The sequence below is a fragment of the Miscanthus floridulus genome, chromosome 18 (assembly GCF_019320115.1).
Source record: "Miscanthus floridulus cultivar M001 chromosome 18, ASM1932011v1, whole genome shotgun sequence".
In the NCBI taxonomy this organism is placed as follows: domain Eukaryota; kingdom Viridiplantae; phylum Streptophyta; class Magnoliopsida; order Poales; family Poaceae; genus Miscanthus; species Miscanthus floridulus.
The window spans coordinates 128,778,830-128,803,674 of record NC_089597.1 but is presented as its reverse complement, the minus strand read 5'-3'; the positions used below and the strand labels follow the sequence as shown (position 1 = coordinate 128,803,674).

The window sequence follows — 24,845 nt, the reverse complement described above, 5'->3', positions numbered from 1 at the left end:
TCTCCACTCAGTCCCGCCGCAGCAGACACCGAGCGAGGAGCTCCGACGGCGAGAGAGATCAGCAAGCCCCGGCGCCGTCTCCGGCCCCCTCGCCGGCGTGCGCGCTCCCCAGCGGGTGAGCGCGCCGCCGTCGAGCGGCCTGGCCGCGGCGCCCTAGTGGCCGTTCCGGCGAGTAGATCACCCCCGGCCGGCCCTTTTCTTCCCCGCGCGCCGGCGTGACTGTAGTGCCGCGCAACGGCGAGGTAGGCCACCCTCTTACCTTTCTCCCCTTTCTTTTGATTCTTTTGATTTGTTCGGTTTTGACCCGATTTGACGATTAGGGTTAGGGTTGGGGTTTGGGATGGCCTCTGTTTTGCTTTTCCCGAAACGATTTCGGCTTTTAGGGTTCGATTTTTTCATGAAAACGAGCCCTCAATTTTCCTTTAACCCAGTTAGGGTTAGGGTTCATCCGAACCCACTGTCGGCCGAAGCCCCTTCTACGTTCTAGATCCGCACTGGATCTCTTCATCTTTTGCTTTTCAAACCGATTTATCCGTTCTAGATCAAAACCCTAGCCATATCTATACCTAAACCGTGGCTCCGGTACCAATGTTATGACCGTAGGATCATCGATCTAGACTTTGACTGTTCTATTTGGTACAACATGTAAAACAGTAGATCCTAGGACATGTAGAACGGTCTACAGAGAGACAGTGAGAGAAAGGGAAGGGTACCGAACCTGAGACCGCAGGGGTGGAGGATCCAGTAGCTTCCATCAGGTTCGTCGATGTAGGCTGCGCACGGGCAGCGACGGTCGGTGAAGAGAGGCGACGCAGTGGAGACGATGATGACGGTGGCGGCTTCCCGTCGCTGGCTGCGCGCCCTCTCGAGATCGGTTAGGGTTTGTCGGTGGGGTTTGCGGCTCACGGCGAACCTCGTGCTTTGAGCCGCCGGCCCCCACCCCTCTATATAGCGCAGTGCGACGGGGGCCCACCAACCATGTAGGGTTGGGCGCCCCCGATCAGGGCGCAAGACCAAGGCCCAATAGGCCGTTGGGCCTACTGGTCAAGAGATCAATCTAACATGCAAAACCTGCCTGAGCCCAGGTTCACCAGTTGAACACCCTCTCGATCTATTTCCAGTTCTTGTTCTGCCCATTCCTCCGGAGGCTGGAACTCCTCCCAACCGTGGCCAGCAGCTAGCTGTGGCGGGGAGTGGGCGTCCATGGTGGAGAGGTCAGCAGCAGCCAAGTGCTGGGCATCGCCGGAGAGGCCGAACCACAGCTTGAGCTCGGGCACATACTCGACCTTGCCATGGAAGGGCAGGGTCCAGTCGCCGACCTTGTCCCATGTGTGGCTTGCCGTGTCCAGGGTGTAGGTGCCTCTGCCGTCAACGGATACGCAGATCTGAGAGCTACCACCGACGACGGCGTAGGAACGAATCTCGGGGTGCTCATTCGGATGGATGGGCTCAAGGACGAAGGGCGGCAGCGGAAGGAGTTTGCAGTGCGAGGTCGTCTTGCCATTGCCGTAGAACAAGACCTCGAAATCCATGCTTGGCTGCCCAGCTGCAATATTAAAGCTTTCTACCTCTCGGAGATGCCTCACCATGAGGTATAGGCTTCCAGCACCGCCTCCTTCGCGTTCGTCTTTGGCATCAACTTCACCTTCCTCTTCGTGGTCATCTTCACCTTCCTCCTCTACGTGGTCGTCTTCGCCGTCGCCGCTAGGGACGAAGAGCGAGAGGCAACCACGCAACTTAGGCTTGCGGAACTCGGGCATGACAGCCACGTCCCGCGAGCTGGCGTCGTAGAGCAAGTTGCGCCCGGCCTGGTCCGTGGATAGCACCTTCCGTTGTCCAAATGGGTAACAGGCTAAGTCGCACGGTTCGCCTGCACCTCTCAAGCTGTGGGCTCCGAACTTCAAGATCGGGTCGGGAAGCAGGATGCTATCCATCGTCGTTGTTGGCCGCCGGATTGGTGCTGGTGGTGGTGGCGGCGGCGTTGTATAAAAGAGTCGCTGGCTCTTCAGATCGATGCGGCGCAGCGATCTGGCGGCAGCCTTGTGGCTTTTCACGATCAGGTTCAGAAACCGCCGTGAGAGGCCCATGGTTGATCGGACGTCCAACTCCAAGTTCGATCTGACCCTGTCACAGGGGGCGGGAAGGAAAAAAAAAACTTAGTAACAGAAGCATTCAGATCGACAGAAGCATTAGCTACGCCTACGCTAGATCTAGAAGATATGAGGAATGAAGAAAGAGTACCTCCAGCAGGACAGGACGCAGCAAAGAGATCCGACTCCCAAATCCCAAATGGATGGATTGCGCAGCCCCTCCTGTGCGACCGACCTAACCAGGAGCCTGCTTCAGCCTTCAAAGCAATAGGGCATTACTAATGTGTAACAAAAATCACGGAGAAAACAGATTAAACGAAACCAAAGGCGACGGCTTTCGAGCAAACAGGATGAAGGTGCAGCAGATGTACAAGCGGCGAACCTGAGTAGCCCGGTCCGGGAGGGGAAGTGCCGATGTGCTGCTCCACCTGTGCCGGACCAGAATGGCGGCGCAGAGGGGTTTAAAGTAGAGGAACCTCATGCTCGGCTTCAAAGTGGGCCGTGGGCCTCTCCGAATGGGCCGAAGCCACACCTTAGTAGCATCAAAGCGCGCCAGCGTGAACGACTCAATGTCCAGCCCAAAGCTCGTCGATCTTCCGGGTGGAGTTGTGTGATTTTTTTCCCATCTTTTTATGAAACTACTAGTAGTTAAGTGCCCATGCGTCGCAACAGGAGCGAAATATATTTTTCACGAGATATTATTTGGTTTTGGACGAATATTGTTGTTAAGCCAAAATCAAGACGTTGAGTTCTTGTTTTTGCGTGTAATTAGACGTCTGTTGTAGAAACTTGTTAAAGAAAATTTTCGGACTAAACAACATTAACATAATCAGATTCTCTAGCTATTTCTGTACTACTATTTGATGGAAATCAACATGGTAATCTATGCTCATGCGTTGCTACAGGATAATGGTCATTTATGCAAGGGTGATATCTGAAAGTTCAACTCAATTGTTCATGGAAAAATTACAACTTAAACATGTGCATTTTCTTATTCTGTAAAATGTTCTTTGTGGCTAAGATTTTCACGACAACCAAGGGTCTCTAGAGCTTCTATCCTAATCTCATTAGGGAACAAATTCTGTTCTGCTAGGGCATGTATAGTCAGTTCAGGCAAGTATACCTCAGTGAGCAATTATTCATTGCCCGACAAAGTTGAGGTGAGTGCTGATAGTAAAGCAAAACACTACTATCCTGTTATTACAAAGACAAACTGGTTGTCATGCCCATTTTTACCAAAAGTTCTTGTAAGAGACCATGATACAATCTGAACAATTATCAGTTCGAATACATAGCAAAAAGGTACAATAACATGCACGCCAAGTTTTACAAGCTAACAAAATTACTCATTACCATTACTACTACTATGTTGGACAATGATATAATACAAACCAAAAGGATCTCTTATGTCCATTCTGGTCTCAGTACAAAGGAGCCTCCATAAACCACACTGTCCACCAGAAAGCTAGATTCCTTCAGATGTATGTCACCATGATGATCATCGTACATCCTGCATGTAGTGCAATTGAGAAGACAAACATACATTGTAAGCATATTCTGGTTAAGAAAACTTCCATAAAAGAAAATGATTACGAAAAAACTGTCAAATCTGTGGTTTGCTCCTAGCATGCCAAAATTCGAGTACTCTATTAGGGAAAAACCTATTTCCCACTCCATGGAGTGACCATTTAGGATTTGCAGCTACCACCACTGTAATTTATATTTTCCAATTCATTCAGTAACCTTTTAACTTGAACCAACGATACTAAAATCTCAACACATAAATATCCTACACCATGCGATGCACAAGCTCATCCAATGCGTCCCTACACACTTGCCAACGCCTCGTGACGAACTGCACAAAGTCGCCAAAGAGACATGCCTGTGCCATTCCTGTGCTCAGCAGTTGCAAATCTAGGCAGAATGCACATATGAGGAACATCACCAATTCATTGACATATAAAGTATCGTGGGTTCTGATATTGTAGGTTTGGCTTTTTATGACATTGTCTGAGACACTCATCAACAATATGTGAAGCTGCCCATTTTAAAAAATATATATAAAAAAAACTGAGGTCAAGAACAACATGCAGGAGACATGGTTAAGCAACAATTGTTTTCTCCATTATTTAATAGCTAAAGTAAATTTAGTTTCAGAATGGTAATGCATACAGCCTTCCTCTTTTTTCAAAACTTATACTATTGCAATCTGGATAGATGGCAATCACCTTCTAAGCCCTTTTTTATTCTTAATGCCACTAACTGACTAAAGAGATCGAAAAGATTCTCATGGTATTGGTATACACCAGAAGGAGCATTACAGGGTATGTGGTTGACAGCCTGCAGGTATCTAAGAACCTAGCTACATGTAACAAATTGTAAAGCTCCAAGCACTATAAATTAAAATACCACCACCAAATGGAAAAGCTTTATCTTCTAGAATATCACAGCTCATTTTAATTTGAAAAAAAAAACCTCCTTTCAAGAAAAGCAAGGCTATACTTATGGTATACCACAGATCATTCAAATTTGAAACATGCTGAAGTTTAGAAACCTAAACACATCATGAAAATAGCTTCTGGATGTGGGATGCTAACCTCTCTTACTTCCTACCCATCATCCTCTGTCTGATCCGCTCTCGATATCTGCACTGATAGCAATTAGTAATTAGAACGAAATATTTGCACTGATAAATACAAGATAATTAGGAATCAGGAATCAGGAAATAGGCACCTTGCAACCTACTCCTGGCAGTTGGCCTCCACTATCCGGTTTGCTTGTTCAGAGAGACGGGGAAGCCGGGACGGGATTGCTGTGGAGGCAAATTGATGTACATGGATTCTGCAAGATGGAGAGACCGAGAAGCCAGGATGAGAGAGCCGGGGAGATAGATCGACGTACCAGATGGATTCTGCGAGCGTTGGCACAGCTTGGAACTGAAGGCCCTGTACAGGCGCACAGCTTGCACGCCCGCCGGCACGGTCCTGACGCCCGGAGCCGGAGGATGCCCGCCGGGGGAGCCCGGAGCGGGGGTGTCGAGGCGCTCTCCGCGGCAGCGTCGCGCCGGCGGCCAGGTGCGCCGGATCGAGGGGATCGCGCCGAAGCCGGAGGATGCCCGCTGGGGGAGACCGGGAGCGGGGGTGTCGAGGCCGTCGCGCCGGCGGCCAGGTGCGCCGGAACGGCTCGAGGCGCTCTCCGTGGCGGCGTCGCGCCGGCGGCCAGGTGCGCCGGATCAACTCAAGGAGCTCTCCGCGACGGCGTCGCGCCGGCTGCCAAGTGCACCGGATCGAGGGATTGGAGAGAGCGGGGGTGAATTTTTTTATATATTTTTAACACTTTTTAAAACTAATTTTAAATCTAACACTGTTTAATTTTTTTTAAAACTAACATTTTTAGCCTCGCTTATTTTTATGACGCGACGGTATAATGATGCGGCGAGAGAGATGACGTGACGACGATCGAGACGTTAACCGGTGACATGGCAGGATCTGCTACGCCACCCCACGCCCGAACGACCTATGACGACCCAATTACTGTGGCCCTGGCCCTGCTGGGTTCAGGCACCGATAACCAGAGACGGGCGACGGCCTGCCTCTGCCTGACCCTGACGGTGCAGTACGTGTGGTCACCGGTTCACCACGTTCACCCACGACGCCACACTTTTGTCTGGCGTGTCCAAGGATGCATGCATGGCAGCACGGAGGAGGCCCGGATGGGCCCTTGCCCCTTGGGTAGGCTTCAAAATTCAAATGGCCGACCCTTCAATTCAATTTTGAAATCTCTGACGAAATCTTTCGCGGAAGAAACTCGTCTCGGGGAACAGCACGCGGAAAGGAGAAGGCCTGATGCATCCATTCTTGTGTCCTGTACTCCTGTTCCTCCCTCTGCTTGGTGACGCTGCTGCTGCGCTGGCACCCGCTGGGAGTGGGAGCTGACAGATTTGGACAGACCTTGTTCGGCTCTGCAGTTGAAAGAACATCAAACCCATTGACGATTTCTTTCTATTTCTGTTGTTTTTTTTATAATTTATAATTAAAAAAGTTAAAACTAGTCATTCTAAGTTTGGTCTATATTGAAATAAACCTACAAACTAATGTATGGTTCGATTTATTTTACCTAACTATTTTAACTGGGCCATTCTCCTTATTAAGATTTTTCGTTTCTTTGGATATAAGTTGAGTTTTGATTTCAGCTTCCGTGATATATAAGTTGAGTTTTAAATTCAAGTTCTGTGAGGTACCTTTCGTTCCAAATTATAAGTTGTTTAAAGATTGTAGAGCTCGAGAAAAACTAGAATGCATCTTGGTGTCAATTAATCGATACAATGTCTAAATATTGAAATTTTGGCACTAGATGACCTTGGTACTAGAGTAGTGGGCTACTAAAACCGACGTTGGAACTACGAAATCAACTTAATCTTCCAGATTAGTCAATTTGTTCATGATTCCCGAACATCAAACAATTACTGTGCTTCTCCAAGGAGACCTTGTGCAAATTTTTGACAGTGTTTGTTCTACATAAAATCTCCCATTTTTGCACCTACTCCACCGTACATTCAACAATAACAAAAAAAGGCCTAACTGAATCATACCAAAAGATTTTAGGAGAAAACAGTTGTACCCAATTCTGATGGGAAATATACTGACAGGTTAAAACCTGGGGTAAAGAATTCATGACTTTGTTTGGAGCTACTACTCCATAGCCGAACCAAGTTCAGTAGCGAGATCGATCCGCATACGTTTGCTTACAAACCCACAATCTAGCGTACGATTGAACTAGGGATGGATGAACGGATCCCGTCGGCGACAGTGGAGATGGGCAAGCAGCGCAGCCCCGAGGCGATCAGAGCTTCTCAATGAGAACGCCGAGGTGGATCTCCCTGGACGTTCCGAGCATCATCACCGGCGACACGCCCAGCCACATGGCGTCCTCCGTCATGGCCTGGTCGGGCGCCGCGCAGCTCGGCACGTCCGTCTCCATGCATAGGCGAGGACCCGCGTGGCCCGCCACGCCCCGCGGCGCGGGCGCCTTCGCCCAGAGCACGCACTTGTAATGTGGCCCCGCCCTGGCGTTCGCCCTCACACACGCGACCGAGACGGCGGTGGCCGCGCCACGCACGCGCACGGACAGGACGAACACGGCGGGGCGCTCCTCCGCGTCGTCCTTGCCTTCGTCCTCCTGCTGCTCCTCCTCCTCCCCCGCGACCAGGAGGAGGTCCGGCACTGACGCGGGGATGCGGGACGAGTGGATGGCGCCGTATTTACCTGGTCGTCGGTGGCGCGGCAGACCCTGCCACATCACCGGTCAGCGCGCGGTCGTCGCCACGTCAATTCTCTGGTGGCGCGGCACAGGCGTTTCACCGCGCCAGGGAAATAGGCGTGGTCAAAAGTGTTAGATTTGGAAAAAAATTAAACAGTGTTATATTTAAAAATAGTTTATAAAAAGTGTTAAAATTAAAAAATCATGGGGGTCGAACGGAGCTTGAGGCATGGGAACAGGTGGCGGGCCCAATGGGTAGTCTAGGTAGGCCCAGGACTACCCTAGAATTTGGTCCAAAATTTTTTTAGTACTTCGCGAAGCCCATGAAAATTTGGCCCATTGCTCCTCTTTCTCTCGGTCAAGACCGCGAGCGGCCGAGCGAAGCCGTCTCCGCGACTCCGCTCCCTTCCCTCCTGACGCTCGCGAGTCAGGCGCGCCGCACACGCGGCCGAGGAGCTAGCCGCGGAGCCGCCGTGGCGTCGCCCCCACCCCGCCGGCCCGCCCTACGAGCGCCCAACGGCCGTCTAGGCGTCCAACGCGACAGCGCCAGCCACTTCACCGTCGCCGGCCTACTCGATCGTTGTGGCCTTCGTTCTTATCCATTCGTTCCGAACCTGTCGTAGATGACTTTAATGCGGAACTACGGGATAGAGCTTGCGACGGCCGTGTCGGCGAGCTTTGCGCACGCTACCAGCCACCGGCACGCCGTCGAGCTCCACGCATGCGCCACCGAGCCGGTGAGCTCCATGACGGATGTTGCAGCAAGCAGGCGAGGAGAGGAGCTTCGTGTGATCCTACCCTGCCAGCGAGTTGCTCACGCCACTGCCGCACTAGTGAGCTCCACGCCCGCCGCCGACCTCCACGCCGCCGCAAGCTCCACGCGCCGGTATCGAGCTCCGCAACGATGAGTATCCACCCACCCAAGCGGCAAGGTGGCACTGCGTTGCAACCGCATGTTGCAAGTGTATGTTCTAAGTGTTTCAACTGTTTCATATGAATGTATCAATTGTTTATCAAGATGTTGCAAATACAGATCTAGATGTTGCATATGTTCCAATACGTATATAAAAATGTTTCATCTGTTTTAGACTTATGTTGCAAGTGTTTTATCTGGATGTTGCATATGTTTTACACATATGTTACAAGTGTATGTTCTAAATGTTTCATTTATTTTGGACATATGTTGCATTCAAGTGTTACATGCTGCATTCAAGTGTTTCATGCTGCAAGTGTTTTATGTTTCAGAGGTATGTTCAGAGAGTCACGGGGGCATGGTGAGTGATGGGGGCATGGTCCGGGCGTCGAGGGATGAGGCGCAACGAGCCGGGGGCCTGCGGACGGGGCGAGCTGAGGGCCGACGAATGGGGCGTGCGGCGCGCCGGGGGGCTGAGGACGGGTGCGCTGGGGACCTGCGGACGGGGCGTGCTAGGACCGACAGACGTACATCGCTGGAAGGCAGGGCGAGCTGTGCGCCATGGGAAGATGGGGCGAGTCGCTTGTATCGGACCTCGTATCAGACGGCTAGGAGCTATGTCCGAACGCGTCCCGAGGCTAGACATGGGGCCGCTATTCTCTTCGCTTGTAAAAGGAGGCACTTAAAATGGGCTGTCTTTTGAGCAAGATTTGTAAATGGGCTCGATTATTTGTTTAGTACTACTACCAAACCAAAGCGATAAGTGGCGAAGCTACAGGAAGTGCAACCTAGACGGTCACACCGCAAACATAGAAACATATTTTGTGTGATCTCGCAAGATTTCAAAGTCCCTAGTGTACAATGATAGTGGTACAAGAATCGTTTGGTAAACGGTGTGTAATCCTTACTAAACACTAAACCTAAGCCTAGAGCAAAGTTAATAGTCTAACTAGTGTTGGATATATTATGGGCTTGGCCCATATAATATTTAATAAATCAAACAAAACTCTATGGTCCGTAACATTAAGCGTTGTATGGTTTAATACCGTACAGGATTTTGACTGAACGTTGACTCAGCTTATTTGATTGGAAATTATCCATCTTAATTGAGAAGCTGAGAAAAGGACACAGGAGTGCCACACGCGCGCGCATGTGCCGCCGCTGCTGCCGACCGAGCCAGGCCGTGGGTGTGGGCGTGGCAGGTAGGTAGGCGGCGAGCAGACGGGCGTGGCCAGGTTTTGCCACATAATTACGGGGCTTTCTCTCTTTTATGGTGGAGGTGAGCTGATTGCGCTAGTTACTGTCTCTTCATGTCTCCATCTCCTGAGTTCCTCGGCTGGCTTTCTCCCTCCCCGCCGCAGGCATAAAAGTAGAAGTCCTCCGTCAGTCCAATCTTCCCTTCGCTTCTGAGAGACCACATCTCAGTCGCCCTTTGGTTTTCCCCGTCCCGTACCTTTGCGTGCACGAGCAACGGGAGAGCAGGTGCCTCCGGAACCCTCGTCCGCCTGCGAACCTTGCACGGGGTGTGCGGCGATTAGGTTTTTGGGAAGCGATTCTGTGACTGCTTGTCCACGTCGCAGACGTCTTCTTCCGGGTGACCGTTCATGGGACTGCACTACGAACACCTTCCTGCATCGACTATGGTCCACGACTTTGAGCAACGCACTATGTCTGGTGCGAATGGACCCTCCGCTGCCCTCGGCATGGGACCCTCCGCTAGGTACACTCTTAACTCTCTGATCACTGTACTTTGCGTACTTACTGTATCAATCGGTATGTCATACTTGCATGCTGTAGTGTTTATTAGTGATATACACATACATATATATGTCGTCATGAACCTGCTGATATTTTATTTCTAGATTAAATTGATCATGAAAATGCCTAATTATCTAAAATAAAAAAACCTAATATTAGGCAATTTTCTGTCAGTGGTTTTACTGCTGCTTTGAAGCTGAATATCTTTGATGGCAAGAATTTTATGATATGGCGTGTCAAGATGGTGTTGTGGTTGACTGCTATGAACTGCTATCACGCCGCATAGGGAAAGCCTGAACAATTTACTCCTGAGGAGGAGCAAAAGTTCTTGGCTGTCGATAACCTGTTTCGAGGGGCCGTGATTATTGCACTTCATAGTAAGTATGAGAAAAACTACATATCTTGCACATCAGGTAAAGAATTATGGGATGCTCTTAACGCAAAGTTTGGAGTTTCTGATGCTGGTAGTGAGCTGTACTTTATGGAGCAGTTGTATTACTATAAAATGGTTGAAAACTATTCTGTAGTGGAACAGGCTCATGAGATACAGGCGCAAGCAAAGGAACTAGAACATTTTCCATGTTTGTTGCCCGATAAGTTTGTGGTCGGTGGTATAATCGCTAAGTTGCCACCTTTTTGAAGGGATTTTGCTACTTCTCTAAAACACAAGAGACAAGAGTTTAGCGTGGCTGAGCTTATTGGATCTCTTGATATTGAGGAGAGGACGAGAGCAAAAAACAACCGTGGAAAAGGAGTTGAGTCTTCCGCTGCCAATATGGTGCAGAAGAAAAACTCATTTGCATCCCGTAATAAAAAGAAGAAGAACATGCAAGAGAACAACAATACAAAGCCTAAGCAAACTGCTGAGTTTAAGAAGAAAAACAACAAGAAAGGTGGAGGTTGCTTTGTTTGCAGGAGTGATCAGCATTGGGCAAGTGTGTGTCCAGACCGTAAATATAAGCAAGAAAAGAAATCAGCAAACGTGGTGATTAGCGATACTGGAGGAGGAACATCTGGGTATGGTAATTCTTTACCTTTTGTTCTTTCAATTTATCTTTTCACTTGAGTGGTGGATGGATAGCGGTGCTAATATTCATGTGTGTGTTGATGTTTCTTTGTTTACTTCCTATCAGGCCGGCGGGACTGGAGCCTTGCTGATGGGAAACGGTTTACATGCGCATGTTCTTGGTGTTGGTATGGTCGTCCTAAAGTTTACTTTGGGAAAGACGGTGCTATTAAAGAACGTGCAGCATGTCCCCTCTATCGAGAAGAATCTTGTTAGCGGTTCTCAAATGTGTCGCGATGGCTTTAAAATTATGCTTGAGTCCAATAAGTGTGTTGTGTCGACACATAGAATATTTGTTGGAAAATGTTATGATTGCGGAGGCTTGTTTCGCTTATCTTTGCTTGATAATGTGTATAATAAAGTAGTGAACAATGTTAATGTTTTGAATGAGTCGAATATATGGCATTCATGACTTTGTCACATTAATTTTGGTTGTCTCACGCGGCTTACAAATCTAAATTTAATCTCAAAATTTAACTTAGTCAAAGATTCTAAGTGCCAGGTGTGTGTGTGTGCAATCGAAGCAACCGTGCAAGCCTCACAAGGCTGCTGAGGCGAGGAACTTGGCACCATTAGAACTCATTCATTCTGATTTATGCGAAATAAATGGTGAATTGACTAAAGGCATTAAACGATACTTCATGACATTTATAGATGATTGTACTAGATTTTGCTACGTGTATTTATTGAAAACTAAAGATGAAGCGTTGCATTATTTTAAAGTCTATAAAGCTGAGGTAGAAAATCAACTTAAGAAGAAAATCAAACATTTGCGGTCCGATCGCGGGGGAGAATATTTATCAAATGAATTTTCTAAGTTTTGCGTGGTGCATGGAATTATTCATGAGAGGACACTACCATACTCACCACAGTCCAACGGGATTGTAGAGAGAAAGAACCACACTCTAACTGATTTGGTTAATGCTATGTTAGAGACTACGGGATTATCTAAGGAATGGAGGGGTGAGGCTATATTGACAGCGTGTCATGTCCTGAATAGGGTGCCCACAAAGAACAAAGAAATTATACCATTCGAGGAATAGGAGAAGAAGAGATTAAATCTCTCTTACCTACGAACTTGGGGTTGTTTGGCAAAGGTGAATGTGACAATAAACAAAAAGCGAAAGCTTGGAGCAAAGACTGTTGATTGTGTTTTTCTTGGTTATGCTATTCACAACGTGGGTTATAGATTTTTAATTATAAATTCTAGTGTTCCTGAGATGGTTGTTGATACAATCATGGAATCTAGAGACGCTACAATTTTTGAGAATGAATTTTCTATGAAAAATGCACCTAGCATGACTGGTCATGAATTTATAATTCTCTGCGAGCATGAAAATTTTACTCCGATAGAACAAATTGAGGAATCCTATATGCAAAATCCTGAGGATGATGATACTATAGCACTAGAAAAAGTAAGAGACAAAGGACTACAAAGTCTTTTGGTGATGACTATATTGTGTACCTTGTGGATGACACACCAACGACCATTGAAGAGGCATATTCCTTTCCTGATGCTAACTTATGAAAGGAAGCAGTATGAAGTGAGATGGATTCTATTATGTTTAATGGAACTTGGAAAATAGTTGATCGTCCTTATGGGTGCAAATGGGTGTTCAAGAAAAAGCTTAGGCCTGATAGTACTATCGAGAGGTACAAGGTAAGACTTGTGGCCAAGGGTTATACTCAAAAGGAAGGTGATGATTTCTTTGATACTTATTCACCGGTTGCCCGATTGACTACAATTTAAGTTTTACTTTCCCTGGCAGCCTCTTATGGTCTTATCGTTCATCAAATGGACGTTAAGACAACTTTCCTAAACGGAGAGTTAGAGGAGGAGATCTATATAGATTAGCCAGATGGGTTTGTAGCAAATGGTCAAGAAGGCAAGGTGTGTAAATTATTAAAGTCATTATATGGCCTAAAAGAAGCTCCTAAGCAGTGGCATGAGAAGTTCGACATAACTCTAATATTTGTTGGCTTTGTTGTGAATAAAGCTGACAAATGTGTGTACTATCGATATGGTGGGGGTGAAAGGAGTTATTTTGTGCTTATATGTTGATGACATACTAATCTTTGGATCCAGCCTCAAAGTGATTGAGGAGGTGAAGGAATTTTTATCTAATAATTTTGAAATGAAAGATTTAGGAGAGGCTGATGTTATTCTTAATATCAAGCTTTTGAGAGAAGGTGATGGTGGGGTAACTCTGTTACAATCCCACTATGTGGAAAAGATGCTGAGTCGCTTTGGGTTTAGTGACTGTGAACCTGCTCCTACACCTTATGACCCTAGTGTGCTATTGAGGAAAAATCAGAGAATAGCAAGGGATCAATTGAGATATTCCCAGATCATTGGTTCGCTCATGTATCTTGCTAGTGCAACAAGGCCTGACATCTCATTTGCTGTGTGCAAGCTGAGCCAGTTTGTATTAAACCCGGGAGATGATCACTGGCGTGCTCTTGAGAGAGTGATGCGCTATCTAATAGGCACTATGAGCTATGATATTCGTTATATTGGACACCCGAAGGTGCTGGAAGGCTATTGTGATGCCAACTGGATCTCTGATGCTGATGAGATTTATGCCACAAGTGGATATGTATTTTTGTTTGGAGGTGGTGCTGTTTCCTAAAAGTCTTGCAAGCAGACTATCTTAACGAAGTCTACAATGGAAGGAGAACTCACAACATTAGACACCGCTGGCTCTGAGGCCGAGTGGCTTCGTGATCTCCTTATGGATTTACCGGTTGTTGAAAAACCCATACCGGCTATTTCTATGAACTGCGATAACTAGCTATGATTACGAAGGTTAACAATTCTAAGGATAACATGAAGTCCACAAGGCATGTTAAGAGACGACTAAAATCTGTCAGAAAATTGAGAAACTCTAGAGTAATAGCGTTGGACTATGTTCACACGTCTAACAATCTGGCATATCAATTCACTAAGGATCTGTCACGTAATATGATAGAAAGTGCATCGAGAGAGATGGGTTTGAGACCCACATGAAATTTACTATAGTGATAACCTGTTCTATGTGATCGGAGATCCCGTAAAGTAGGATGGTGAAACAAGCTAATAATAAATTATGAGGAAAGATCCTTAGTAAGACTTATTTCTGATGCATATCTTTCCTTTCTGTAAGGCAAGTTGGTTTTTACCTTAATGTGTTCCAAATGGCTTGCTAAAGCAAAGATGTTATCCTACAAAACATCTTTTGAGAAACATACCTATATGAGTCAGACTGCTGGTCACAGTCTATGTGATTTAGGTGATCTCTAAATAATCATGAAAGGCACTGGAGTATGACTTATATGCTTTAAATAGAGGGATGCCTTTTACAGCCTAGTATTAGCTAAGGACTTTAGTGTCATTCACCTCACACAAAACATTCACCTCACACTATTGCTCTAGATGGATGTTCAACTTAACAGTCTTCATCGAAACACTAATATATAAAAGAAATGTGGTTCTGAGACTACTTTGTTACAAACCCTAGAGTTTGGTGGGGATTGTTGGATATATTATGGGCTTGGCCCATATAATATTTAATAAATCAAATAAAACTCTATGGTCCGTAACATTAAGCGTTGTATGGTTTAATACCGTACGGGGTTTTGACTGAACGTTGACTCAACTTATTTGGTTGGAAATTATCCATCTTAATTGATAAGCTGAGAAAAGGACACAGGAATGCCACGCGCGCGCACCGCCGCCGCCGGCCGGGCCGGGCCGGGGCTGAGGGCGTGGCAGGCAGGCAGGCAGGCGGTGAGCGAGCGGACGGGCAGGCGTGGCCAGGTTTTGCCACTTAATCCACATAATTATGGGAGTTTATCTCTTTTATGGTGGAGGCGAGTTGATTGCGCCAGTTACCATCTCTTCGTGTATCCGTCTCCTAAGTTCCTCGGCTGGCTTTCTCTCTCTCCGCCGCAGGCATAAAAGTAGAAGTCCTCTGTCAGTACAATCTTCCCTTCGCTTCCGAGAGACCACATCTCAGCCGCCCTTTGGTTGTCCCCGTCCCGTACCTCCACGCGCACGGAGCAACGGGAGAGCAGGTGCCTTCGGAACCCTCGTCCGCCTGCGAACCTTGCACGGGGTGTGCGGCGATTAGGTTTTTGGGGAGCGATTCCGCGATTGCTCATCCACATCGCAAACGTCTTCTTCCTGGTGACCGTTCATGGGACTGCACTGCGAACACCTTTCTGCATTGACTGTGGTCCACGACTTCGAGCAACGCACTATGTCTGGTGCGAATGGAGCCTCCGCTGCCCTCGGCATGGGACCCTCCGCTGGGTACACTCTTAACTCTCTGATTGCCGTACTTTGCGTACTTACTGTATCAATCGATATGTCATACTTGCATGCTGTAGCGTTTGTTAATGATATACACATACACATATATGTCGTTACGAACCTGCTGATGTTTTATTTCTGGATTAAATTGATCATGAAAATACCTAATTATCTAACAACTAGTCTAAGCACTTCGTAAAGTACTATGCTAATAACCCAATAAAACATTAAAAATTTTGGTGGCTAGAGCACTCGAGATGAGTATATACTCACTATATATGTTGCTTAGCTCCAACACGCCTCAAACGCCCGACCAACAAGGTATAAATAGCCTCTCCCTTCAAATATAGCCATTGGTGGCTTGCTGCCCTCGGGCAGAGAGCATCGGAAATTAGTTAGGAAAGAGTGAGCATCAACACCTAGTGCTTGCTGCCACGTGGACTAGCCATTGCTGACTATTGGAGGATATTTTCTCTAATGCCATCATCGAAGGTTTCCGATGACCTTTAGAACCTACTGCAGAGTCTCTCGGATGCAACCTTTTCTCTGGTCTTTCGTCCCTGGTACCACTGGAGCTTTTCGGTGAGTGTTGAACCCATATGCAGAAAGCACTGCCCACTGCTTGGCCTGGAGCCTAACTTGTGGTGCTGGCCACACTGCTCACCGCACCCTGAGAGTTCCGGTGAGTGTTGGACAGCTAACAGTCAGGGTATACACAATCCTATTCTCCAGTGCCTCTGCCAAGGTAGCACCAAATAGAGTCAATTTGGCTTTGATTCTTTCATTTTGATGTCTTGGACTCCTTGCATGTCTTCTATGATATTCAATGGTGCTGCTTGGTCTTCCTTGAGGCGTTGAACACTTGATCTCCGCATTATCTTTGCCTAAGCCAACCTTACATCCAAATGAACTAAAACCATGTATAGTAGCAAACCAAATTAGTTCATTTGATCATGTTGTCAATCAACCACTAAAATCACATAGGCCCTAGATGCCATTTTTCTTACAAAAGTCATTTGTCCTTAACATAGACTAAATATAATAGACATGAGACATGATGTTCTAATTATCTATTACACTTAATCTACGTATGTCCCGTGTGCTGCTATCTATGGTCCTCACCACACTCCACCTACGCTTCTATATAGTCCTAACGATCAACACCGACTAACTATAATAGATAACGAGAGTTAACACCAAAATGAGCTTATAAAGATTCAGAGAATTTCAACTTTAAGCAGATTTTAGAAGAAAAAAAATCTAAAACTACTTTCATAGTTTCCAAGTTCAAATAAAATGTATTAAACCATATTTAGGATTTTTATTAGTTACATTATTTTTCCGTTACAAATGTTTTGATTTTTTTAAATGATTGAATAGATTTTTTTAGAAAACAACTGATGATATTTTGGATAATTATATTTAAAGAAAAATATTTTTAGTTTGATTTACCTTCCCTCGTGGTTAATGGTGCTATGTAGGACAGCTGATGTGGTGTCACATGAGCAAAAAAAACCACCATTAAAAATTGAAAATTACCCACAATGTAAAAACAAACGATTTTAAAAAGTTGACTTCTTAGAACCCGGTTTCATAGATGGAAGAGTGAATTGGATGATTGTGTTTGTGAAGGTCGAGGGAGTATATATAAAAAAAATCCTAGAAAAAAGAACCCGTCCCAATAACCTCGCTACGCCCCTCCCCTGTGCGCCGCCATTCTGCTCCGGCGCAGGTGGAGTGGAGCACCACGCCGGCCCTTCCCCTCCCCGACCGCGCTACTCAGGTCCGCCCGCCGCTGGTACATCTGGTGCACCTTCGATCATCCTGTTTGATCGAAAGTCGTCGTCTTTAGTTTCGTTTCATCTGTTTTCACTGTGATTTTCGTTAGGCTTCAGTGATGCCATCTTGCCTTCGAATGCTGAAGTAGGCTCCTCGTTACAATATTTCTGGTACTCTGAATGCTCAAGCGGCTCCTCGTTCGCACAGGACGGGCTGCGCATTTACTTCTGTCGATCTGAAAGCTTCTGTTAGTAATTTCTTTCTTCACCCCTTGGTTTTTTCCTCCCCCATTGACAGATCAGATCAGCTCAGATCGAACTTGGAGTTGACGTCCGGTCAACCATGGGCCTCTCCCGGCGGTTTCTGAACCTGATCGTGGAAAGCAAGAGGCTGCCACCAGATCGCTGCGCCGCATCGATCTGAAGCGCCTGCAACTCTTTTTATCCAACGCTGCCGCCGCCACCAGCAGCACCAATCCGGCGGCCAACAACGACGATGGAGAGGATCCGGCTTCCCGGCCCGATCTTGAACATCAAAGCCCACAGCCAGAGAGGTGCAGGCGATCCGTGCGACTTAGCCTGTTACCCATTTGGACAACGGAAGGTGCTCTCCACGGATCAGGCCGGGCGCAACTTCCTCTACGACGCCGACACGCGCGACGTGGCGGCCATGCCAAAGTTCCACAAGCCTAAACTGCGTCGTTGCCTCTCGCTCTTCGTCCCTAGCGGCGGCGACGGCGAAGGTGACGACCGCGAAGGCGGCGGTGGCGGCAGCCTATACCTCATGGTGAGGGAACTCCGAGAGGTAAAAAGGTACAAGATTGAGGTTGGGCAGCCAAGCATGGATTTCGAGGTCTTGTTCTACGGCAATGGCAGGACGACCTCGCACTGCAAACGACTCCGGCTGCCGCCCTTCGTCCTTGAGCCCATCCATCAGAATGAATACCCCGAGATTCGTTCCTATGCCGTCGTCGGTCGTGGCTCTCACGTCTGCGTATCCGTCGACGGCAGAGGCACCTACGCCCTGGACACGGCGAGGTACACCTGGAGCAAGATCGGCGACTGGACCCTGCCCTTCCATGGCAAGGTCGAGTACGTGCCCGAGCTCAAGCTCTGGTTCGGCCTCTCCGGCGATGCCCAGCACTTGGCTGCTGCTGACCTCTCCGTCATGGACGCCCACTCCCCGCCACAGCTAGCTGCTGGCCACGGTTGGGAGGAGTTCCTGCCTCCGGAGCAATGGGCAGAACAAGAACTAGATATAGATCAAGAGGATGTTCAACTAGTGAACCTGGGCTCAGGCAGGTTTTGCATCGCAAGGTTCTTCATCGACTGGCGGTAGAGCGATAACGGTGCCTTCTACTTTGTCGTCTTGACCGGCGTGGAAGTGGTCGAGCGTGTCCTCGACAATGGTGAAGTGAAACTCGAAATGATCCCTCACAAATCCAAGTGTCATCACAAGTCGCCTGTCGACGTAACTCACATGTCACATCGAGCAATTGTTCTGAATAACCCTTATGTATATACATACCCACAATTGTATCACCGTGCATGTGTTGTATCTGAATGATTTTGGCGTTTTGTTGGGACTGAAAAGTGAGAAAACTTTCTGAAAACTGAGCGTCCTTTTGTAGTAGTTTGTAATTTCAAGACTTGCACATGGATTTTCTGAGTTGTCGTTTATTTAGATCCGTTATAGCGCCTGGTTACCGTGTTGTTTCAGTGATTTGGGATCGAGAAGTTCATGTGATTGCAATAATTCGATGATCGGTTACTGGTCTCATTTATAATACTCCCTTCACTTTAATTAAATTATAAGCGGTCGTGGCTTTTCTCGATACATAGCTTTTAAGACGTAATGCATATCTAGATGCATAGCAAAAGTTATGTATTTAGAAAGTCACAATGACTAATAGTTTGAAACGGAGGAAGTAGTATTCTTATAATGGTACTTCCCTAAGGCATGACTAGATCCAATGGTTATACGAGACGAAGCGGGTAACCAACGGATACCTATGCTTGTACCATGACTATAAATGAAAAGATTAAGGTGTTTCTTGTACCATGACTATAAATGAAAAGATTAAGGTGTTTCCTGGGATGTGTGCTGGAATTTTATAAAAATATCTATATAAATATTATAGAAAAACACATGAAACATGGAAAAATATGCATTCCAAAGATGGACTAATTTTGATTACCGTGATTGTTTTAAAAAATTTACTGATTTCTGTCCTAAATGAAAATTAATCCATAAAATGAATATTGGAAGGGTAAAAATTATATGATAACAAAACAAAAATGATTTAGCCTTTTCTGATCATTTTATTCAACAACCAATTATTGAGACTCCAAGCATGCCACAACCCATCCTAGCCTAGGCTAACCAGGCAGCCCCAGCCCACAACCAGACAAAACACCAATCATTGACTGTAGCGAGAGTCGTTCAACTCATCTTCTCACGCGATAAATTGGAGTTTTGCTATCGTTAAAGGTGGGCTTCGCCCGAGTTCCATCTCGCAAACACGATTTGCTAGAATGTTATTATAAAACGAGGCCTTCTTGCTATAATGATTTTTTCCATTTTTATTTCATCTTTTCATCAAGATGTAACCTAGTGTGACCAATATGCCTCTGGTTGAAATGAGGCAAGCCTATCTCTGCTCGTTCTCTCTCTTCCCGTTCCTTTTCTTTTGCCCACAAGAATATGCACTGCCACCATTGATGGAGTCACCCCTAGCATAAATGGAAGGAGATCGACATTCTCCCTCCGCTAGATCTGGTCGGAACAAGTCGTCCCCACCCGCCCTTCACATATGTGCTGATGAGATCTCATATGTAATTGTGATCATGGTAGGATGGGCAGAGGTGTGATCGAGGAGGAGGAAGAAGAGGGGCAGAGTGCATAAATGTTGATATTCATTACTATAAAAGTTGATCAAACTTAGAGAAGTTTGATCGGTGATAACCCTAAAAGTTAATTTGTTTGGATGATGGAGGGTAGATCACTGAATATATAGTCACAGGATACTATTGATATACAAAGGTAACTATAAATGGTAGCGGAATCAAATTAAGATATATAGTTTAATGGAGTAATATGTAGCATCACTGCACTTCAGGAGAATGACGAAATCCATGATGACAACGAATTACCTCATCAGAACTCAGAAGATAGATAATGGATAAAACAGTGAGCCTGAATAGCAAATTAAGCACCAAAATTATTTGTTTATAGAACAATGCCTCGATGCTAGTGCTGTTGACACGTCTTGATCTGTGAGGCGTCATTTGCAGTTCCACTTTTCCTGCGGTGCCACCTTTGCCACTGCTATTGACCTCAAGACCAGTAAAGACAGCAGCATTTTCATGGATCACTTGATCACCAGCAGAGCCTGCAGCTTCTTGGAAGAACCTTGCAATGCAGAACCTGCCAGAACCCAGGCTGACAAACTGAGGATCCTTGCATTCCTTCCATTCATCTGGCAGATGATCAAGCTCCTTCCAAGGGCCGCCTACTAGCTGACATGGCTGGGAATCCATGACGTCAGAGAGGTCAGCAGCAGCCAAGTTCTGCTGGCCACCGGCGGCGGAGAGGCCAAACCAGAGCTTGAGCTCAGGCACGTACTCGACCTTGCCTTGGAAGGGCAGCGTCCACTAGCCAACTTGGCTCCACGTGTGGTCTGCTGGTCAACCGGGCCGCACAGCACGGCACTGGCACAGCCACGGCCAGGCACGGCACTATGCGGCACGGCAGCTTAGCCATGCCGTGCCTGATAGTGCCGTCGTGCCGCCGTCTTGGCCCAGGCACGGCACTACGGCCTCTTATTCGTGCCGTGCCGTGCCGATGGGCACGGCAGCCCACCGTACCAGCTCGAGCACCGCCGCAGCGTCGTCGAACAGCAGCCGCGCGTCGTGGAGCACCGCTGTCGCGCCGTGGAGCAGCAGCAGCACGCCGCGCGGACGCACGCCGCCTCCTCCGTGCAGCCGTTGCAGATCCCGCGCCTGTGCTCGCCGTTGCTGCGCCGCCGCTGCAGATCCCGCACGGATGCGCCCTTGGTCGAGCGGCCATGGGAGTACTGGAGAAGGGAGTTCGTGCCGCCGCGACGAGGTCGCCACGCCGTCGAGCCGCCATGGGGAGTACGGGAGGAGAAGGAGGAGCCGCCATGGGGACTATAGGAGGAGGAGGAGGAGCCGCCATGGGGACCGTCGGGGCAGGAGGAGGAGTCGAGCATGGGGAGGACAAGAGATGACGGCCATAGGGAGGAGGCTGTGGGAAGTGATTTGGGAATTGGGAGTTAGGGTTTTGGTCATCATATACTCTCATCCGATGGCTACGAAATCTCCTGAATCATCCAATGGCTAGGAATTATCGGGCCGCGTCGTGCCGGCCCAATTTCCGTGCCGTGCTCGGGCCGGTGTGGCGGTCCAGGCACGGGCACAACGTCAGGCCAGGCTAGGCACGGGCACGAGGCCTGCCGTGCCACACCGGACCAGGGCCTGCTTTTTCGCACCGTGCTTGTGCCGGCCTAGTGGGCTGGCCCGTTTGGACAACTATAGCTGTGTCCAGGCAATAAGTGCCAACACCATGAACGGATATGCAAACATGTGATCCGCCACCGACGACACCATAGGCTGTGATCTCGAGGGTGTTGTTGTACCAGCTCCATGTCTCTCGTACAAACGGCGGCGGCGAAAGGAGGCGGCAGGTGAAGCATTTGTCGCCAATGGCCCCGTTCGCTTGGAGGAATTCTGAAGGAATCTGGATGAATCTGGAGGAATTTATGAGAGAAAAACACGGTTCCGGATAAAAAAAGAAGCGGATCAAGCCGGGTTTAAGGGCACGCAAACGGGGGTTGATGAAGCCCATGAACTGCTTGGTCTCCCTCACTTCATTGGAACCCTCTCCATGAGGAAGAGGCTGCTACCGTTGTCATGGCAAAATCTGTCGTCGTCGACGTGGGGCTTGTGAGCGAAGACGGAGACGGGCTTCACCATTGGCAGCTTGGGGAGCGGGGGCATGGTTCCCACCTTGCGTGTGTCCAGGTCGAAGATGAAGCCGAGCCCCGACTGATCATCCCCGCAGATGACCTTGGAGTCCGCGAATGGGAAGCAGTTCAGGTTCCATTCGTTGTTTAGAGCACGCAAGGTGAAGCTTGGATGAGGAAACCGAAGCGTCTCCATCTCCATTGTCTTTGGTGGTGGTGGTGTGTCACGGTAAAACAGCTGCGCCAGGTTGATGCGGCGCAGCGATTTGACGCTGGGGGAGCGGCCGACCACGATCAGATTCAGGAACCGCCGGCCCAAGACGCCCATGATGGCCGACGATCAGTCCCAGCTCCAAGTTCAATCTGCCCCTACCGATGAACTCAACCCGCAAGATTCGATCCCCGACACCAAGTCGTTTACTCGTCCTTCCGATCCCTGCAGCGGTGCCTTCAAATTAAAGCCGATCGAGATGCGTCACAAAACCCTTTACAAATAGCAGGATGGTGGTATGCAAATGTACCCTACAAGCAATGTACCTGAGGGGAATGGAAAGGGCCGGCCAAAGGGGCATCGCAGCGCTCCCCTGTGCCAGAGCAGGGTGGCGGCGGCGGACGGTGGGGGAGGCCGCCAATCTTCTTAATCCCGTCCATCCGAATTTTTTATTTTTTACTCTTTTTTGAAAAAATTTCACAAATATGTCCCTGGAGGAAAGATTTCAAAATTTAGACTCTTAGCTCGGCGCCATCGTTACTGGCGCCGAGCTCTTAGGCTCGAAGCATACGTGGCGGTGACATGGCAGGAAGCTAGGCGTCAGTTACCCTGGCGCTGAGCTCAATGCCGTAGATCTTGGCATCGAGTTCAGCGCCAGGGTGACTAGCGCCGAGCTGGTGTTTTAACCCCGGCCCCAACCTTCCTGCCCGAGCCTTCTTCCTCTTCTTTCTCCTCCCTCTCGGGTTTTTTCTCTCCCCATTTCGCCCTACCTCACGAATCAGCATATTGGACCTTGAAATCTTTGATTTGATCCATAGATCTTCGAGAGCAAGGTATCCTCGCTCCCCTCCTAGTTTTTTTTGCATCGATTCGATATATATTAGTCAGATTTTTGAACCTAAGAACCATCATTACTTAGGGTTTCATACAATTTTTAATATTTGTATTAAACCTAGGTAACCGCAGCGCATGTTGTTATGTTTTATGGGTTTATTGTTGTGCATAACATTGGAAACCCTAGGTTTATGGTTTAATGTTAATTGCTTTCGATTCTTAGAACAAAATTGGTTGTATTGTAGTTATGCTTCTCATTGGCATTAATTTGTGATGTTTTGATTTTTGTTTGTTAAATTACATCCATTTTGTTAGATGCAAGAAATGTATCGGGAGGAGTTTTGGCGAAAACGGGGTCGTCCTCGAGAATTATACCCCGACGCGTCTAGCAAAGATGTCCACGTCCCTCTTGACCTCCCTGTCCCTAACTATAACTGTGGTTTCCCGGCCCACGTGTTTCAATCGAAACATCCGGACACAGCGACGCGTTGCTTTGACATATGCAGTCATTTTAATGTAAGAAATTGTTTTCACTATCTTTTTTTCTTTATTTGTGTAAGTATGCTACTAATATTTTGTTGGAATCTCGTTGTGCAGGACCATGAGAGGTGCTTTTTCTTTTAGTGGATCGACAGTGTAGACAAATTTGACCCTAGGTACCTCCTTTTCGATGATGGGTTTAGAAGGAGACATCCACGTGAGCACTTCAAGCGGTGGGTTCCACCCCCTAACCCCCCGCCAATGATGGCTAAGGAGAAGCACCTAGCCGTAGTTAGATGACTCGAGGAACCTCCTCTGTGCAAATGCGGAGATCGAGCTGTGATAAATCCTAAGAATACTTTGGAGTTTGTGTGTCCGAACAAACACGAAGTAAGTAAAAAGTGTACCTATTTAAATGTTTAGCTCTATGTGTGCATGTACTAATGTCACCTTATTTAGGTGTTTTCAATAGCGAAGTGTCATTTCAAGGAGTGGTTGTATGGTCCTAAGAACCAATGGCCGGAAGAACCGCGAAAGGTTAAGGAAAAGAAGAAAGAAATGGTAATTTACAAAGCACCTCAGGTCATGTGCGAATGTGGTGTTAAATCCAACTATGGCCTAGTCCCTTCGGAGCTTGGAATAGGCCATTATTGCGGCCATATGGTTGACTATGATGAGGTTGGTTATTTTGTGGTAAACATGAAATCATATTTTGTTTGTTTTGCTAAGACATATATGATATAATTTTTCATTTGAACAGAGCACTAGGAAATGCAGGTGGGAATGTTATGATAGTCAAGCTAAGTTCTTAGATAAACTGAAGGGAAGGCAAGTAATTGCACAGAAGAGGGGATATGGACCTGACTATGTCAACCTATTCATTAAACATTATAAAGAAAAGATGTGTGAGTTTGCTTGACAGCGCGGTATTTGTAACCCGATCGATGTTGTTCTTGACAAATGGGGATTGGAGAGACGGATGACGTTAGAGGAGGAGAGGGCAAGGAAGGAGGCAAGGGAGGAGACAAGAGTACAGATGCAGGTCTTGAATGAGCATGTTGTTGCATTATGTGCCAGTGATTGCTTGAAAGCCTTTTTTCGTTGCTTGATTTTAAATGTAATATAATTACGTTGCTAACTGATTGCATTTTATACATGTAGGGATTGGATGCAATGAGGA

General features: G+C 47.4%; 2 protein-coding genes, 1 long non-coding RNA gene and 1 pseudogene across 4 annotated transcripts; 1 reads left to right on the top strand and 3 right to left on the bottom strand.

Annotated features, from left to right (window-relative positions):
- Positions 1-1,052: 1,052 nt before the first annotated feature.
- On the bottom strand, positions 1,053-2,550 carry LOC136524654 (uncharacterized). Its single transcript, XM_066517936.1, has 3 exons — positions 2,473-2,550; positions 2,242-2,347; positions 1,053-2,124 (listed from the first exon to the last, which is right to left on the bottom strand). Exon 3 carries the CDS (start codon positions 2,085-2,087, stop codon positions 1,053-1,055), a length of 1,035 nt encoding a protein of 344 aa, XP_066374033.1. The 5' UTR covers positions 2,088-2,124; positions 2,242-2,347; positions 2,473-2,550.
- A 737-nt stretch (positions 2,551-3,287) lies between these two features.
- On the bottom strand, positions 3,288-5,399 carry LOC136521668 (uncharacterized). The gene is made up of 3 exons (XR_010775605.1): positions 4,824-5,399; positions 4,688-4,735; positions 3,288-3,600 (listed from the first exon to the last, which is right to left on the bottom strand). It is a non-coding gene; the product is annotated as an uncharacterized lncRNA (long non-coding RNA).
- Positions 5,400-17,056: 11,657 nt separating this feature from the next.
- Positions 17,057-18,643, top strand: LOC136519447 (uncharacterized). Of its 2 annotated transcripts, XM_066512850.1 has the most exons (3): positions 17,057-17,160; positions 17,266-17,326; positions 17,454-18,643. In XM_066512850.1, the coding sequence occupies exon 3, from the start codon at positions 17,652-17,654 to the stop codon at positions 18,492-18,494; it is 843 nt and encodes a 280-aa protein (XP_066368947.1). In that variant the 5' UTR covers positions 17,057-17,160; positions 17,266-17,326; positions 17,454-17,651; the 3' UTR covers positions 18,495-18,643. The 2 variants fall into 2 exon arrangements, with proteins under 2 accessions (XP_066368947.1, XP_066368948.1); XM_066512851.1 differs by lacking the exon at positions 17,266-17,326 and having other exon boundaries at positions 17,126-17,160.
- Positions 18,644-20,260: 1,617 nt separating this feature from the next.
- LOC136524653 (uncharacterized) lies at positions 20,261-22,468 on the bottom strand (annotated as a pseudogene).
- Between the last annotated feature and the right edge of the window lie 2,377 nt (positions 22,469-24,845).

Coding starts and splice junctions, on each gene's coding strand:
- LOC136524654 (XM_066517936.1), bottom strand. CDS start 2,087: ATGGGCCTCTCACGGCGGTTTCTGAACCTGATCGTGAAAAGCCACAAG.
- LOC136519447 (XM_066512850.1), top strand. CDS start 17,652: ATGGAGAGGATCCGGCTTCCCGGCCCGATCTTGAACATCAAAGCCCAC.